This window comes from Trichosurus vulpecula, chromosome 5 (assembly GCF_011100635.1).
Source record: "Trichosurus vulpecula isolate mTriVul1 chromosome 5, mTriVul1.pri, whole genome shotgun sequence".
NCBI classification, from domain to species: domain Eukaryota; kingdom Metazoa; phylum Chordata; class Mammalia; order Diprotodontia; family Phalangeridae; genus Trichosurus; species Trichosurus vulpecula.
In genome coordinates, this window is record NC_050577.1 from 14,804,225 (window position 1) to 14,823,034 (window position 18,810).

The 18,810-nt window shown below is 45.8% G+C and overlaps 1 protein-coding gene across 1 annotated transcript in view; it reads right to left on the reverse strand.

The window, feature by feature from the left end:
* The window catches only part of RAPGEF5 (Rap guanine nucleotide exchange factor 5), a 237,213-nt gene that overhangs the window by 152,791 nt on the left and 65,612 nt on the right, over positions 1 to 18,810 (reverse strand). The window contains exon 6 of the mRNA XM_036759737.1: positions 12,009 to 12,075. Within this exon, the coding sequence (XP_036615632.1) occupies positions 12,009 to 12,075 (67 nt within the window). The remainder of the gene's footprint in view (positions 1 to 12,008; positions 12,076 to 18,810) is intronic.

Genomic DNA, 18,810 nt, shown 5'->3' on the forward strand with positions numbered 1-18,810 from the left:
ATCTAGGGTCCTTTCCACTATAGCAATGCCACTTTGCCCCTAAACTAAATGGTCCCAAACAACTCTGTTCCTCCAGGTAGTAACAGGTGTCTTCTCCTCTGCAGTAAGCAGTTACTTCTTACTCCCACCAGCCTGGTGCATTCTCATTGGCTGCCTCCCTCCTCAATGCTTCCTTCCAGTCTTCCTCTCCTTTTACAAGAAGCTTTTCCCAGTTTGCCGTGGGGTGAGAGCCTTTCCCTTATTGGTTATATCCATTTATCCTATCTATATCTAATTTGCATGTAATATTTTGCCTTTCTTTATATCCCCGGGGCTTAGCACATAGTAGGTGCTTATTAATTTACCACAGTGCTAGGCACATAGTAGGTGCGTGCTGACTGGACTGCTGGCCTGACTCCCCCCTGGACAACTTCTAATCTGCTCTGTACCATCAGCCAGAAATCATTGCAAGTCAGCAGAGAAAACTCCAAGTTTTTGGAGTGAGTCAACTAACTTTTACCCAGAATCCGATAAGTTGTCTGAGCTTACTTAATGTAGGTGGTGGCACTATCTCCCAGGGAGTCAAGAGAATGGGCCTTGGGACCACAATGTTCCAGGCTGCTCAGGGACTTGGCTTTGCTTTAATCTTCATTTCCACAGGAAAACGAACATTTATTTTTAAAACAAACTCTTAAGTTTTTAAAATAACAACAGAAAATCTTTTCCCTGGCCTGAGAAGGCCATTATCAGCACTTTTCCCATCTCTTTAGTCAGTTAGTGAACAGACCTGCTCCGCTCCAGCATCGTCCTGCTCCCTCCTTCTCAAGGCCGTTGGCTCGGAGCCCCCACTGCTCCCTAGTTCTATGACTCCGCACGTTCCACGTCACCCCCATTCTCTCCTCTTGAGGCTGCCATGCTCCTTGCCAAGGCCGACCCTCCCCACCTGTGCCCCTGACCCCATCCCCTCCCACCTCCATTGGCAGCTTGTCCCTGAGAACACTGCTTCCAAACACGAGCCCTGAGAAAGCCTGCCTCTGACACACCTCCGCCCCCGCCCCCGAAAGCATCTGACGGCTCCCCTCCCTTTCATGGCCAAAGCCCTAGAAAAAGCCGGTCTGAGAGTCCTGCCCCTCTTCCCAAGGCCTTCTTAATCCAGCCTCTCACTCCACCAAGGTCATTGACAGCTGTCAATTTAAAGACAGTTTTTGTCAGGCCTCATCCTTCTAGGCCACTAGAGGGTTCAGCGCATACATAGAGTACTAGACCTTGAATCCGGAAGCTCTGAGTGTAAGTTCTACCTCAGTCCCTTACTCGTGGTGAAATGGCTTTCAGCCTCACTTTACCCAGCTATAAAATGGGAATAATGAGGATACCTATCTGTATCTCAGGGCTGCGCTTTACAGAGCTTAGAGGGCTAGATCTATATTGTTAATCAATAAACATGAAGTACCTGCTACGTGCCAAGCACCGGGGATACAAAAAGAGGCAAACGACAGTCCCTGCTCTCAAAGAACTGGGTATTACTATAAATAATAACTCTGTGGTTGACTGAGGTTGGTCCCCCTTGACCCCTTCCTCTTGCTCACCCCAAGCCGTCAGGTTGTGTCCATTCCACCTCCACAAGGTCTCTTGGGTGAGTCCCCGGTTCTCCCTCACGCGCACTCATCACCTCTCACCAGGACTACTCCAGTCGCCTCTGAGAGCCAGCTTCCCCTAGCGGGAGGGCTTCCATTGGCTCGCTTTGGCCCCAGGGATGGGGGCAGAGCCAAAGGCAACGGACACAGGGCCAGTAAGCCAATTTAGACTGAAAGTCCTGAAACCCGTCTGCACAATGAGAGCTACCCCCATTCCTCAGGTACGTTCTAACGGGGATCCCTTCCATGCAGCTCTCCAGTCCTGAGAGATCGGGGTCGGGGTCTCTGCCTCCCGCCAGCTCTCTCTGACCCCTCTTATGCTCCACACAGCCCAAATCCGCAAAGATAAAATGGAGTTGTGGCCAAGGCCCGCCACCCGCCCCAAGATGCTTCACCGTGCTCCACATCGATAAAAATAAAAGAAACGTCACATTTCCTAGGAAATTGGCAAAGAGTATTAAAAAAAAAACCAAAAAACCAGATTTCTTCTCTCCTGGCTCTAACGGTGACCCTCTAGACTGTCCCACCTGTGCCCCGGTGGCTTCTCATTCCGCTGCTGGTTCCACCCTGACTGCACTCCACCCCTCCTCTCATCTGCGTGGAGCCTCCACGTGAGGAAGTCCCAGCGCCATCCCGCTCACTTCTCAGCCTCCTCACCTCTTAACCCTCTCGATTTTCCTGCCTTCCCATCTCCCCCCTGGCTTCCAGCTCCTTTTTATGTGTTGCCTTGCCCCCTAGTAAAGGGCAGCCCTGTGAGAGCAGAGATGGTCCTTTTGTTTGAGCTACATTCATGCTAGCCAGTATTCTTATTATTAATTTAATAGTAATTATTAATATAGGTGCCATTAGAAAATAAGCTCAAGGGCAGGAGCTGTCTTTGTGCTGTATCAATGCTAGTTATCATTCTTATTGATAATAATAAGTGTCATTAGATTGCAAGCTCCTTGAGGGCAAGGACTGTCTTTTGTCCCTTTTCATATCCCCCGTGCTAAGCACAGTACCTGGCACATAGTGGGTGCTACTGTTATATCTGCCATTCAATTGCAAGCTCCTTGAGGGCAAGGACTGTCTTTTTCCAGTGCTTAGTACAGTGCCTGGCACACAGTAGGTGCCTAATCAATGTTACTGATTGAAATGCCAGGACTTAGCACAGTACTTGGCTCACAGTGAGCATTTAATAAACTCCTTGTGGGAACAATCAAAGTTGTGGGGGGTTATGAAGAGGCATTAATTACTCTTGGGAGATTTGAGAATAAGTTGAACCATTCTGCAAAGGCATCTGGGAATATTCCAGAAAAAGCACCTAAGCAGCTCATACCTTTGACCACGAGATCCCACTGTGTCGTAGGCCACTAAAGACATCAACGACTGAAAGAAATGTTCCATATGTATAAAAAATTCATAGCAGCACTTTTTGTGGTGGCCAAGATATGGAGACCCAGTAGATGCCCACTGAGAGGGAAATGACCAAACAAATGGTGCACCTCAAACATGATGGGATATTGCTGCTCTATGAGAACCAATGAGGAAAGTGAATTCTGTGAAGCCTGGACAGCTTCCTAACTGAGGAAAATGAAAGGGGGTGATGCCCTTCTCTCCTTTCTTGGTGGGGGTGAAGGACTATGGGAGCGGAATGCTGCATACGCTGTACCCTCGGGTTCTAAGGATGTGTTGGCTAGTTTTGCTGAACTGCTTCCTCTTTTCTCTTTTTATTCTCTGTTAAAGGGGTGTAAAAGCACAAGAATCAATAAAAATGGAAGAAAAAGGACCCCAATATTCAACGGCCACCTATCTCTCTGAGGGCCAAACATGAGCTCAGTGTCCCGCCATGGCCTTTAAAGCATCCTCAACTCTGCCCCAGCTTCCCTCACATCATCCTTCTCATCTATTCTCTGTCTGGCCAAGTTAGCCAGATGGGTTCTTCCCCATTTGCGATGTCTTATCTCCCACCTCCATGTCTTTGCACAGGCTGAACCCCCCACACTCAGGAATCATAGGGGCGGGGTTCGAATCTTTTCTCTGTCACTTCCTAAATTTTGTGACAAGGGACAAGTCACTTCTCCCCCAAGGCCTCAGTTTCCTTGTCTCTAAAGTCAGAGGAGGTTGAGCTCCATGGGCCTTCTGAGTTATAAGTCAATGAGCCTTCACTTTCTCCGTCATCAGCAGCAGGTGCATGAATTAGCATTTGCATTTACCAATGCATCGTTAGCAATCATGGATGTTCATTTTCTGCATGAACAAAGTACTACTCAGGCTTGAGATGAGAAAACATAATAACCCCAAGTAAATGAATAATTCACATGATTAGACTTACCCAAATCAGCATGTGTCACGGTGACAGCTCCTACAAGTCACTACATCAGGGGCTGCCAGAAAGCGACCTCAGAAACCTTCACTTTATAGATGAGAAATTGGGGCCCAGAGAAGAAGCGACCTGCCCCAGGTCACACAGCGTTAACCTGCTAGAAATTCGTCATGATACGGTCCCTCTTCTAAGCTGGCACTTTGATCTTTGGTGGCAAATAAAAACTCAGAACACCTGGGTTCAGATCCCAGCTCAGTCACTTATTGGAGGTGTGACCCTGGGCAAGTCACTTAACTTAATTCTTCTGAACCTGCTTTCCTATGAAAAAGGTGGGTGCTGCTTCCAAGCACCACCTGCCCCAGAGGGCTGTGGTGGATAGACCACCATGATCATAACAAATTAGCACTTTAAGGTTTCCAAATCTCTTTACATACATACTCCACCTCATTTATTCTCCTGGCAACCCCACGAGATACAATGCTATTATTATAACAGGTTGAATTTTATTGCCCCCACTTTACAGGTGACAAAACTGAGGCTGAGAGGTTGCATGGCTTGCCCAAAGGGAGAAAACATTCTATAAACTGTCAAGCACTAAAGAAGTGGGAAATGAGAGTCTTGTACCGACTTGAGCTTGCCAGCCCATAGAGAAGTGCAGAGGAAGCCAGGGGCACCAAGTTTTCTACAGAGAAGGCGTAACTCTATGCCCCAGCACAGCAGCAGCAGAGAAGGGTTTTTTCTTTCTTTCTCATGGTTTTGCAGGGCGCATGACTGGGTCCTGGAGACCCACAAGGGATCTGATCCCCAAAGCGCTGTCCTCAACCCGGAGAAAAGGCTTATTTATACCATCCTGGCCAGTCCTTAGCGGCAATCGCCAAATGGCCCTCTGGTTTTTGAACAACCGAGACTCATGTTTTATTAATCTTCCGGATGAACCAGCCAATAACCCACAAAGTAGTAGGAAAATTGTATCCATTTGGGACCAAAAGTTGGAAGAAAACAAGCTAATACAAAACTCTCAAGTCCAGAAATCTGGATCCAGCTGAAGAATTAAATCAGAAAGTACCACCCCTAGCACAGGGGCCGATGCTTCTTTCTACTCACCTCATCTTTCTGACCAGAGAAGAGTTTTGTTTTTTCTCTTAAAATACATGCAGTAAGTTTATATATAAGAAAAAAAAATCTGGCCAAAGCACCTGCGGGGCACCACAGTGCATGGAGCTCTGAGCCTGGACACAAGATCTGAGTTCAATACTACCTTAGACACTCACTAGCTGTGTGACCCTGGGAAAGCCCTTGACCTCTGCCTCAGTTTCTTCAACTGTAAAAGGGGGATAATAGCACCTCCCTCGCAGGGTTGTTAGGAGGTTAGCACAGTGTCTAGCACATAGGGTACGTGCTTAATAAATGCATGTTCCCATCCTCCCTCCCCTCCCCTCCTGGGTGGGGGGGCATTAGTGGATCATAAGTTCAGTAAGATTCATCAGTAAGTGATGGCAGCCGAAAAAAGCCGATGCTGTCACAGGCTGCATGAGCAGTGAGTAACCGAGCACCCAGCACCGACGGGTGACCCCTGGATCGACCTCTTAAGGAATCTGGACTGAAGGATAATTTGGCTTGTCTACCCTGCTTCCCTCCCCCCATCTCCCAGGGAGGGTCCAGGGTCGATAAAATAGAGCTGTCAAGTCCTTGACCACGTATGAAGCTCTATTCTGCTCCAGATACTTCAGTGGACGAGATGGGGTGTGGGAGTGGGGAGTGGGCAAAAGACAAACAAGGACATGGCCTGGCTCTCAGATTGCTTACAATCTAATTAAGGAGAGGGCAGGGGAGAATCGAAGACCTAAAAACTGCTCAAGGCAACGGAAGAGACTGGACATGGCAGTAAGTTACCAATTACCATGAGGATTGTATAGACAATAATAGCTCTGGGAACTGATAGCATCATATTGGAAAAAGTCCTCAAGGAGGAGTCAGGAGACCCTGGAGCGATTGATTCCAGCCTTACTTAGGGCAGGGATGATCACAGAAGCTTCCCTGGAGAAGGTGGGATAAATAGGATTTCAGCCAAGATACATAGGATCAGCCTAGGAGAAAGAGGGGAGGAAGAAGAAAGAACCCCAGCTTCCAATTCATTCCTGGCTTGCCAACTGTAATCAAATTAGTTTCTATATTTTGAATGACCATTTAATGAGAAGCACCTACAACTTCTAACTACATTTTTCTTTAAAAAAATGTTTTCCACCAAGGTAAGTTTCTGTGCCAAAAATCTTACACACGTCACACAATTTAACTGTCACTGGACTGAGTGAGAGCAGTGGGGCCCAGTGGATGGAGAGCTGGCCTCAAAGCCAAGAAGATGTGGGTTCTAGTCCTGCCTCTGACACACAATGGCTGCGTGACCCTGGGCGAGTCACCTACCTCTCTAGTTATATCAGTTTCCTCACCTGAACAATGAAGGGGCTGGACTCAGAGATCTCCAGGGTCCCTTTCAAATCTTTATCTATGATCCTACAGATGTCCTTTCCTGCTACACAGGCACTTAAAATAAAACAGCAGCATGGAAAGGTAGCAGAGGACCATGGAGAGAGGGCCAGACTTGGAGTCAACAGACCCGAGTTCGAATCCTCCCTCTGACACAACCTGTGTGACCAGGGAGAAGTCTCTGGAGGTTAGAGAGATTTTATTTTCTCATTTATAAAATTGGGCCAGTAACACCTGCAGTATTTATCTCCCAGGGCTGATGCGACCAAGCTGAAAGGAAACCAAGGCCCAAAGGGATAAAGTGACTGGCCCCAGGTCATCCAGGTAGTAAGGAGGAGAACCAGGATTCAAACCCAGCACCTGATTCAAACTCAGTTGCTCTTTCTACTGTTCCAAGCTGTCTCCATAATGTTTTCAAAATTGCATGCATAATTTACTTTTGTGTGATTCATTCCTAGAGTTTGTTTGTTTGCATAATTAATACTATGTTTTGTAAATCTTCCAGCTCCATGTAAATGTCAGCTCTTGTTATGGTTAAGCCCTGCCCCTCCTCTGGGTCCTGCTGTGATGCTCACACCAGGGATGCCCGGGGTTTGGGGCACCGACCCAGGCAGTGCCAACAGGCCGCCTCTCCATCCCCAAACAGGACCTCTTTTCACATTGGAGCCCTGTGATTCTATCACCTTCAGGAACTCCTAGCATGTAATACCCCTTCCCCAAAGCAGATCAGCACAGACTCAGCAGCTTATGCTTTCTGAGCTGCCTGAAGGCAACAAGAGGTTAAGTGACTCACCCAAGGTGATGCCCAAGGTCACATGGCCAACATGGGCCAGAGTAAAGACTCGAACTCATGTCTTTTTGACCCCCCAAATTGGCTCTTCATGCCCTATTCTCTATGCCAGCTGTCTCTCTCAGAACAGGGTGACTAAAAGGATCAAGCCATATAAAATATCTTATAAATCTAAAAACAATATGTATAAATGTCAGATATTTCTCATGAACAAATGATGAGGATCGCAAGAATTCCAGTGGAATCAAAGCTGCCTGTCCTGGGATTACTCAACTCCCTCCCCCATCCTGGCCCCACCCGAATCAAGAGGGAGCCCTGGGGCCTTGAAGGCTACCCCAGCACCCCAGACTCCAAAGAAAGAGCGAGGTTTGAGAGGTCCCCTGCAGCTGAACTGCAGAGGAATGATCCTGTCCTCCCGGATGCTCTACAAAAGAAACAAGTGCAAAGGTCAAGCATCCCCTGGGAGGAGAGCTCTTCATTCTCCAGGAGGAGACAAGTCCACTCAGGCCGGCCTCCTCTTTCCTCCAGGTAAGGAAGGGGCAGGCAGCCAGGAAGAAAGGCAAGCAGAAACAAGGCTTCCATTCCTTTATGCTAAGCCTAGTTTAACTCATTACATGGCCCCTGCCACAAATCTACTCAACCAAGAACCACAGACTGATCTCCAAGACCTTCTGCTACACTCAGGAAGAGTCTATACCAGGGTTCTAGTATTCAAATTTTAAAGGTTCTCCAAAAAAATCCCAGTTCCATCTTTGATGGTCTCTCCTTCCCCAACTCCTATCAGCTTGGCACCAATCTAGCTCTTCCTACTCCCTGTAGATGGTCAAAAAAGTAATCTAGATTTCCCCAGTTTATTCAGCCCCACCCAGCAGAGTCACTGAGGAGAACAAATCTGGGAAATGCTAAGGTAGAAAAGCCTCCCATTCCAAGAGGAGGAACAGAAGTGGGGGGGGGGCAGTCCTGGCTTGCACCTGCTCAGTCCTAAATCACCTGGGCAAGAGTACAGGGAGGATCTGGAGAGTCCCCAGCCACTGACCATTTGATCTTCTAGGTGAAAGGGGACCTGCGGAGTTTTGTAAATATCTTGAAGAAGGAGGTGAAATCATCAGATCTTTGCTTGAGAAAAGATACCAAACCAAAATTCTGAATTAGATTAAAAGAGTCCACTAAGGTCCAGATAAAGGCCTAGAGTCTAGGCCTTGTGACGTGTAAAGAGGATGGAACCTGAATTTCATTTGCTAACTCTATAATTTTGTGCAAATCATTTCACTTTTTGGAGACTGAAGTTTTCTCCTTTGCAAAATGGCAGTGTTGGGAGGTGGGGGCGGGGGGGAAGGTGTTGACCCAAATGACTTCTAAGCCTCCTGGGTTCAAATCCCACCTCTGACATTTGCTAGCTGTGTGACCACAGGCTAGGCAGTAAACATCTCTGGGATGGAGTTTTCTCTGAAATGGGGATCATAATTCCTATAACACCCCCCCGCCCCCCCAGGAGTGAGAAGGCTCAACTGAGGGAGGCTCATGTGGCCCTTGCTACCTTTAAAGCTCTAGGTAAATGACCATGATCATTTTCACTGTCTGTCCTCTACTCTGTCCAGTTGGCTTTTGAGAGATCCTTGGACAGCAAGGAGGCCAAATTGGCCAATGCTTAATGCAGTTAATTCAGGCTCTACGCTGGAAGGTCAAATACTGAAGCTGAAGCTTAAATACTTTGGCCACATAGTGAGAAGAAAAGACTCACTGGGAAAGAGCCTGATCTTGGGAAAGATGGAAGGGGAAAGGAGACGGGGTGGCAGAGGATGAGCTGGAGACAGAGTGTTAGGGAAGCAATGAATGTAAGCTTGGACAGACTTTGGGAGATAATGAAAGATGGAAACATCTGGCATGCTGGAGTCTATGGGTTCACAAAGAGTTGGACACAACCAAACAACAACAACCACAACCCTCCTCTGCTCTATCCACTGGATAGAACACCAGGCCTGGAGTCAGGAAGATCTGAATTCAAATCTGGCCTCAGGCACGTTCTAGTTGTATGACCTTGGACAAGTCACTTAACCCCTATTTGCCTCAGTTCCTCATCTGTAAAAATGGGGGCACACTGGAGAAGGAAATGGCAAACCACTCCAGTATCTTTGTCAAGAAAACCCCATGGCAAAGGGTCAGACACAACTGAACGACAATCTTCTACCAACAGCTCTTGGTAACAGGCCCCTTCATGAAAGCGAGCTTCCAGGAATGTTGGGTCTGAGTACTCCAGACTGAAGAGCCACAGGCACAGACCCCTTCTCCTCTTCTTCAACTTAATTAAAATAACTTCACCAAAACTAGGGACCCAAGGAAGGAAAATGACAGACCCTGCTGGCAATGTACGAGTTCACAATACATTTGGGGAGGGGGGAGACCCACACATAGATGAGTATAAGTTGGATACGATGACAGGTGGTGGTGCGAAGGACTTAAGGATGGGGAAGAAATCATGTCCGGATGTGCTATTAACTCAGAGTTGTAGAAAGGGGGTGGCCCCAGACTTGGATATTGTAGGAAAGATGGCAGAGAGAGGAAAGAATCTGTCCAAGATTAGGAGGTAATGTGAGCCCTCTGCAGAGACAGGAGAGGGCACAGTAAGACTGAAAATGTGGGCATAGTCTGAGAACGGCCAGTGTCTTCCTCAGCAGAGCCAGCAGCCAGTGTAGAAGCTCCCTCCACTGATGGGGATTAACAAATGATCTCAAACTCATAGTGGCTGAGGGCATTGCCATGGATGCTGAGAAGGGACGTGCCCAGGCTTACAGAGCCGATTCCTGTCAGAGCTTGGCCTTAAAGCTGGGCCGTCCTGACTCCACTGGGCTGTGACCTTTAAATGCCAGTTGGAATTATTCCTACCATGTGTATGACTCTGTTATTTACAGTGTTTTTCTCCTTAAACCTTGACCTTGTCGCTGCCCCCCAGTGACCTCTGTCCTTTGAAAGTTCTTTGAAAGTCACAGTCATTCAGACTCCATTCTATTCCATTTAGCCCAGGCTAAATTTAGAGGATACCCTGCTAACCCCTGTAGGCTCATATCCAGCCTGCCCTTTGCTCATTCTATCTTAAAGAGCCCTAGAACAAAGATAATAAGTAATAAGTGAGCTAGGTGGCACAATGGATAGAGTATAGGGCGGGAAGTCAGGAAGACTCATCTTCCTGAATTTAAATCTGGCTTCAGATACTTACTAGCCATGTGACCCTGGGCAAGTCACTTAACCCTGTTTGCCTCAATTTCCTCATCTGTAAAATGAGCTGGAGAAGGAAATGACAAACCCCTCTAGTATCTTTGCCAAGAAAACCCCAAATGGGGTCACAAAGAGTCAATACAACTGAAAAACAAAGTAATTGCTCAACCATTATATAACCAAAGTCAAGGCCCAAGACAAATTCCTAAGAAGATTTTCCAAAGGAGTATTTCTGGAAAGCACTTTCTTTTCATACAGAGAATTCCTCACTAATTTCTCTTCTGAGACTGTCTTTAACATAAACATATATAGGATCAAAGAACACAGGCTCCTAGATTTAAAGCTCAAAGAGACCTCAGAAGCAATCCAATCCAACCTTCATTTGATAAATAGAAAAACTGGGGCTCAGAGACTTGCCCAAGGTCAGCCAATAGTAATTAGCAAAACCAGGACTTAGCAGTTCTAGAGAAGGAAACTGAAGCCCCAAGTGGAGAAGCTTGTCCAAGCTCACATGGCTCTTTGAGTGGAAGATCTTTGGTCTGATAATCAATGCCAAGTACACCCATGGGGGCTCGGGAGTGACCAAAATAGAAAACCCAGCATATCAATCAGGTTAACCCTGAGGATAGAAGCAGTACACCACTGGTGGAGGACATTATCAACGATAGTGTGGGCTGGGTAAGCAGGTCCAGAGGGTCGATACACTGCATTGGCCAGTCTCCCCCCACCCCCATCATTTCTATAAGTTACAGATGCACTGAAATCTTTATTGGTAGATATATCCAGGATGCTGTTAACATTCTCAGTAGGTTATAAACTCTATGAGGGCAAAAGCTGTTTAATTTTTGTCTTTGTATTTCCAGAAAACCCAATAACATGACTATAGATTGCCAGAGTTAATTCTCTTGTGACTCCATGATTAATTGTCTTCTATGCTGCCAGGAATCACATTCCTTAAAACTGCTCCCTCCTTTGAGTAACTGCCTCTCTGTTTCCAAGTCTGACTGGAGGTCAGTGTGCCTTGAATTCTCTTGAATTGAAGAACTCTCAAACTGCTGAATGGGGAGCCTCCCACTGGGTGAGCAGCTCCACAGCTAGATGTCATGGTTAATGGTGTGGGGGAGGAGAGAAAATCCCCTTTCTTTACCCCGCTGCCCTCTGGTATAAGCTCAGGGTCATGCTCCATGTAGCTTGAACTCTCTGGAACTAACTTAACCTATTCCACTGATTTTAAAGGGTCACCCACAGACATGGCCAATATTTTCCAAATCAATGACCAGGCTCCCCATCTAATTCAATCAAACAGAAATTTGTTCACATTTCCTAAAGACAGCAGTAGGCATGAAGGCATCTTTACAGTTAACTAAATACTTCTCTATTTGTCCCTTACTTTCTAAGATTAGAGCCAAGGCTTCCTGGGCTGAGGAGCTGGCCAGAAATCCTCTGCCATCCACACCCTGGATGTGCTTAAAAAGAGGTGGGTGAATTGAATTGAATCTAAGGTCCCTTCTAGCTTGAAATTGGGGATGAGGACAAAGAGGAAGAACAAACACAAAAGTAATTATGGTCAGGGTCCCAAGTTCAGTATATTTCATAACCTTACCGCAGATGTGAGACGGACAAGAAGTTCATCACTGGTTTCTTCTGTATCTTCAATTTTCTGATGGGCCCTGAAAAATAAACAGCTAATTACTTTTTAGATTTGTTCAGCTTAGCTTTATTATCCATATTGTGTAGAAAACCAAGGGGCAAATGGCAACCTTTTACCATACCATCACAAATCCCAGCTGTAATCATAAAACCACTTGGGTGACTTTAATTCCACATTGGTCCAACTATTCTCCTTAAACCAATAAGCAAGCTGTCAAATTCAACTAATCATGGGTGTAAGAATTGTTCTCCAAATATCACCCAAGGATGACACTGATATGTAAGGTTTGGGCCCAGATGGCACAATTAGGAACAATGAGTGGGAGTGGCTCAGAGGCAAATTTTAGCTCTTCTTGGGTAGGTTTTAAAGAGCATGCTTGGGGGGGGGGTGCGAGTTACAGTAGGCTGCCTCTCAGGTTCCTTATGACTCAAATTCTGTGATGAGGAAAAATTTCCTGACAATTGAAGCAATCCCAGAATGGGATGGGCTGCCTCTGGGGGTAATAGGTTCTCCCTCGAGGAAGGGCTCTCCTTGTAGCCTGAATGATTTTATAGGGCTGTTTGGGGGATTCCTCTTGAGGTGTTGGCTGGATTAGTGGGCCTCAGAGGTTTTATTATTCTGTCACAAGAAAAAAAACAAATTTCCTAACAAGAATGGAATGGACCATGGGAAGGAGTGACCTCCCCATCTTTGGAGGTCTTTCATCAGAGACTGGATAGGCATTTGATAGACATTGAGATAGAGGGATTCTTGTCCAGTTACAAGCTAGATAAGATGGGCTCCCTTCCAACTTAGGTCCTATGCTTCTCCATACCAAAGACTTCAGTACAGACACCTATGAAGCTACAAAACAAGATGGCACACTTTTAAGAGGATGGGTGGGTTGGGAGGGACCTCAGCAGCCACCCATTTGTCAAAGGCATCCCCACTATTTCACATCTGACAAATGGTCAGTCAGTTGGAGGAGAACATCTTGGGGCGGTCCATTCTATGTTGAAACAACTCCAATTGTTAGAAAGTTTTTCCCAACATTCAGCCTAATTTGGTGTCTTTGTAACTTCCCTCTGTTGCTCCTGGTCCTACCCTCCCGGGCCAAAGAGAATAAGCTCATCTCTCTTCCACATGATGGCCATTCCTCTCATCTCCCCAGAACTGTTTCTTCTTTAGGGTAAACATGCCCAGGTCCCTGTGCTGATTCTCATATGATACGGATTTAAGGCCCTTCACTATTAATACCCTCGGGACATCTCTAGTTCATCAGTTGAGGACAGAATTTGTCACTTGTGCTAAGTCAAGCACAAAGACTATTTAGATGATCGATGAAGATGTCTGTCATAAATCTGAGGCCCGGAGCATTTAAAATGCCTTTCTTAAGCATCCACCATATGTCTAGCCCAGTCCTCAGACTTCTGACATAGAAGAGCATATGGTCCTGTCCTCCAAGAGCCTTCATCCTCACTGGTGATAACAGCTGGTGATTATATAGGTCCTTAAGGTTTGCAAAGCACTTCACGTAATTATCTCATCAGATCCTCACAATAACTCTGGGAGGCAGATGCTAGTGATATCTCCATTGTACAGATAAGAAAACTGAGACTGAGGAGGTTAAATGATTGGCCCAGGGTCACACAGCTACTAAGTGTAGGGAGAGGTAAACAGGGAAGGCTTCCAGGGAGAAATGACTGAATTTGGAGGGCTAGAGAGGAGACAAGAGGGTATGTGAGGCAGAGGAAGGAGCCTGACCCAGAGAGACTTGATCTCAACCAGTATTGACTGAGCTCTTGTATGCAACAAAGGCAGACCCATTGGGGGTCACAGGAACTTAGGTCCAGAGCTAGAATGTACCTGAGAGCCCTTCCAAATCCCTCATCTTATGGCAGAACTGCAGCCCAGAGAAGGTCACATAGAGGATCTTAGTCCTGGAGTGTGTGTGGACCCTGGCAGACATCAAATCCAACCCTCCCATTTTACAGATGGAGAGACTGAGATCCAAAGGATTTGTGACTTGTCTGAGATCACAGAGAGGATCATGGATCTTGAGCTGTAGAGTCTCAGAGGTGATAGAGTTCAATGGAACTAGGGAAACTGAGCCCCACAGAGTTGGAAAGACATGTGCATAGTCACCCAGACAATCAGGAAAACTTTTGCTATGGATAAGGAAGCACAAAGTTTGGGTAGGTAAAGTAGGGCCAAGTGCCTGATGGATGAGCATCCTCAAGAACCAAGGAAGGAGTCTGCACTTGATCCCATTAGCAATAGGGAGTCACTGTGGGTTGCTAAATAACCAAGTGACATGAGAGAATAGCATTTAAGGGGGAAAAGTCACCCTGTATTTCAGTTTGTAAGGAATTCTGGAGGTTCCTAAACATGAGGAGGGGGATGGAGGGAGGGATAAGAGGAGAGAGAGGGAGAAGGAGGGAGAGAAAGAATATCCAAATGCCTCTTTAGATTAGAAAACTCACTTTTGGGGAAAGGGACCCTATGTACAAAAATATTTATAGCAGCTCTTTTTGTGGTAGCAAAGAATTGGAAATCAAGGGGATGCCCATCAATTGGGGAATGGCTGAACAAGTTGTGGTATATGAATGTAATGGAATACTATTGTGCTATGAGAAATGGGGAACATACAGACTTCATAATAACCTGGAAAGACCTACACGATATGATGCTGAGTGAGGGGAGCAGAACCAAGAGAACACTGTACACACCCACAGACATATTGCTTCTGTGATGACTAACTTTGATAGACTTGGCTCTTCTCAGGAATACAAGGTTCAAAGACAGCTCCAAAGGACTCATGATGGAAAGAGCTATCTACATCCACAGATAAAGAAATATGGAGTCTGAATGCAGATTGAGGCAAACTATTTGCTTTCTCTCTTTTTTTCTCTTCTGTTTTGGTTTTGTTTCTTCTTTCTCATCATTCTATGGTCATAATTCTTCTTTACAATTTGACGATTGTGTAAATAAGTTTAATGCGAAGGTATATGTAGAACATATATCGGATTCCATGCTGTCTTGGGGGGGAGGGGAGAGAGGGGAGGAAAATCTGGAACTCAAAAATTTGTGGAATTGATTGCTATAAACTAAAAATAAAAAATCTAAAACATTTCAAAAAAAGAAGTCACTTTCAAAATTTTTTAGGTAGTCAAAGTAAGATCTTGGCCATAGATACTTGCATGGATAATGAAGATCAGTGGCAAATCTGATTCTAACAAGCAATCCCTTTAAGTACAAGCTGTGGAGCCAGGAGGATTCACGGTAATTACACCCCCAAGAAAGCAACTCCAAGATCAGAGCTCCATGATCGATTTCCATTCATAGCTAACTACAACAAGCCAACTCTCAATTTATCCACAGAGGGCAAAGGGCTCCTCCCCAGACTCAGAAACCCTCTAATAGGTACAACTCCAGGAATTAAAAATGAAAGGCCAGATGATCAATGCTGGCTTTAGTTTCTTGAAATTGTATTAAAGTCTTTTTTCTTTTAAATTACACCCTTTCCACTGGAGCTGCTAACTCCAAACCACGGATTTTACAAGATTTCCTAACATACAGGTACGAACCAGTAATGCTGGCTTCCAATGCGTAATTTAATTACTCACACAGTTGAGGGTTTGGAAGAGTAATTGACAGGCTGTCTGATAAAAGCAGCAGTGAGAACAAAGGCCTTAAGATTTTTTCATGCTGGTGCTGAACTTCAGAAAAGAAAGTGGACTTCTGCAAAACAGAACAATCTCCGCAAGAGTAATTTGTGGGACCCTGGTGGTATTCACGAAATGCTCCCTGATATTTAACCAAGCTTTTCTGAGCTGGGAATGATGTCCTGCTGGCATCGATTGCTCCACAGGACTCAGAACTCAAAGAAGAAACATCACAATTATATCTGGTGTTTGTCGAGGGCTTTGAAAGTTTGCAAAGCAAACCATCTCATTTAAGCCTAACAACCCTGCCAGGGAGGCAGCATCCAATAGGCAGGTTTCATCATCCTTTTTACAGGTGAGAAAATTCAATCACAGGATTCTAGACGTGGAGCTGGAAAAAACTGCAGACACCATTTGGGTTGATCCTTTCATTTTATAGACAAAGACACCGAGGCACAGGGGTGGGAAATCACTTGTCTGAGGGAACATAGCTGAGGCTGGATCTGAACCCAAGCCCTCTGACTCCAGACCTGTCACTTTTTCACCAGCACTGACATGACAGTGGAGGGCAAAGCTGAGAGAGTGGGACCCCAAGTGGCGGAACGCAAGAACCCGATGCTAACTCAGATTGCCTTGGCCTTCCCAGGCCTGAAGTCTTGCCTTTTCACGTCTCTCTCCCACTGGGAGATGCCTGCTGGCTGAGCTCATGAGCCTACTGCATTCCACACTCACACAGCCCCTTGTACATATCCCATCATAAATATGTTTTCAACAACCTGGGGCCAGAGCCTTATACAACTTGGGGGAACCTGGTGTCACCCAGATCTGGGTTGTCTAGATGATAAGTGGCCCAAATAGTGTCTCAACAGAAGGAGAGCCTGAGCTTCCTCCCCTCTGCCAGCTTACGAGTACATGACACGCCTTCATGAGAGATTAAGAACTTCCCTCCTCCAATAGAGGCTGCGATCTTTTCTATGCTTTAGAGTCTTAGGAAAGTCACCCAGAATACTGGGAAATGAAATTATCACCCTATAGTCACAGGGCCAGTATGTGTCAGAGCCAGGATCCGAACCCAAGTCCCCTAACCCTGAGGCCCGATCTTTATGCACCACACCACATTCCCTGTCACCACTGGTATTACTAGTACTGTTTTACTGATGAAAAAACAGCGAGAAATTAAGTGACTAACTCATGGTCACACGGCAACTAAGTGCCAGAATCAGGCCTCAAACCCAAGGCCTCCTGACTGCTAAGTTCATGGCTCTTTCCACTAGGACATGCTTCATTTTCCAAAGTCAATCTGGTTAATTAGTATTCTAGGTCAATGGGATCAATGGCCAGCGCCAGTAAACCTAAATAGCAGTAGCACCCTTGGGTCTGTGTGATCCTACACACTCAGTCAAGTCCATCCCAATACTGTGGAGACAAGTATAGGTAAGGTGCTGTCCTAGGTGCTGGTGGTTCAGGGACAAGAGGACAATGTTATGTAAACGTGTTGACAACTGGTGATGGACTGTGTCTGTCATCTGAAAGTCAGCCTAAAAAGAGACTCATGCCTAGGCGGGCTGCAGGGGGCTGCAGAAGCTGTCCCATACCATCTGTGAAGGGTTACTCTCTCTGTCATTTTAGGAAGAGTCCACCATAGCAAAATCACAGATCTTCAATATACTGACGTAAGCTGAGTGATGCTGGACAGGGTACTTCTCCTCTCTGTCTCTCTTTCCTCAACTGCGAAATGGGGCAAAGAATATCTCCCTCACAGGATGGATAAGGCTCTAATGAGATGGTCTAGGCAAAGCAATTTGCAAACCTTCAAACACTGTATCAATATTACCTCTTATAGTCATCGACATCTCTATCATTATTATTCTATCGAGCCCAGATTGGAGGTAAGCCCAGGCTTCTCCACTCCAAGTCCCCAGCTCCATTTGGCCAAAACATCAAATTTTGGTTAAAACTCCTAAGCTAAGTTTCAGAAATGGGCAGGTGTAATTTGGGGAAAAGGCTGGTAATCTCAGGCCTCTATCTTGAGTTGTAATCTGAAGGGATAGAGTTCTCTTCTGTGCTTCCTGGAGACCTAGGAACAAATCATGTTGTGTGGCCAATATGGGTATTTCTTCTGTTTAACACTGCTGAGTCTTTATAAGAGTTTGGTTTTTCTTTTTTTTTCCAGTGGTAAACAGACATGGGAGGGAAACTAAAGGTACTTGATAACTGAAAATGTAAAATTTAATGACATACAAATTTTGAAAACAAAAATAATCTGCCTATTGTACAATCATAAATAGCAACTCACATTTTTGTGGCTATAATGAAGGCGAGTGGGTGGTTCCTTTGACAATCTCAAGAAAGAAAGGCTTGTTTACAGATATAATTCTGAAAGCGAAGGAGATGCCTCAGATCAGAGATGCACAGGAGAGGAACAAAGAGAGGATGGCCTGCTGCGACTCTGGAAACAGAGCATAGCAACGACCATCCCCACACGGCCAACAGAATCTGTGTTCCCCAGCCAGCCTCCACTTCCCTCACCTACTTCCCTTCTTCATTGATGAGTTTAAAAACCTTTAAATACTCTAAGCCTCAGTTTTCCCACCTATTAAGTGGGGGTAATAATAACATTACAGGTTAAGGGCTAGGAAGCAGCCTTGAGGTCAACTGCTCCCCATTCCTTGTCTTACGAGAACAAAGAAGTGAAGTGACAGGCAGGAAGGAGGAGAGGAAGGGTTTGCAGTCTTGTCCTCCTTTTCCACTGCGCCATCAGTTATCTCACGAAAGCTTGGTGAGGATCAAACCAGCTAACATCCCATAACACACATTTACCCTTTGCAAACCTTAAAACATTTCACGGGAATGGGCGACACTGGGCGAGTGCCTCCAGGATTTCAAAGCACTTTACGTGTCTGTCTCATGTGAGCAACAACAAAGCAGTCCTAGGGAGTGGGCCCTATGGATGCCATTATGCCTATCTTACCAATGAGGAAAAAGAACTTCAGAGAAGGAAAGTGACTTGCCTAGGGTCACACAGCTACTAAGTGTCCAAGGTAGAATTTGAATTGAGTCCTTCCTGCTTCCAAGTCTAGTATTCTAGTCCCTAGGCCATGCTGATTCTC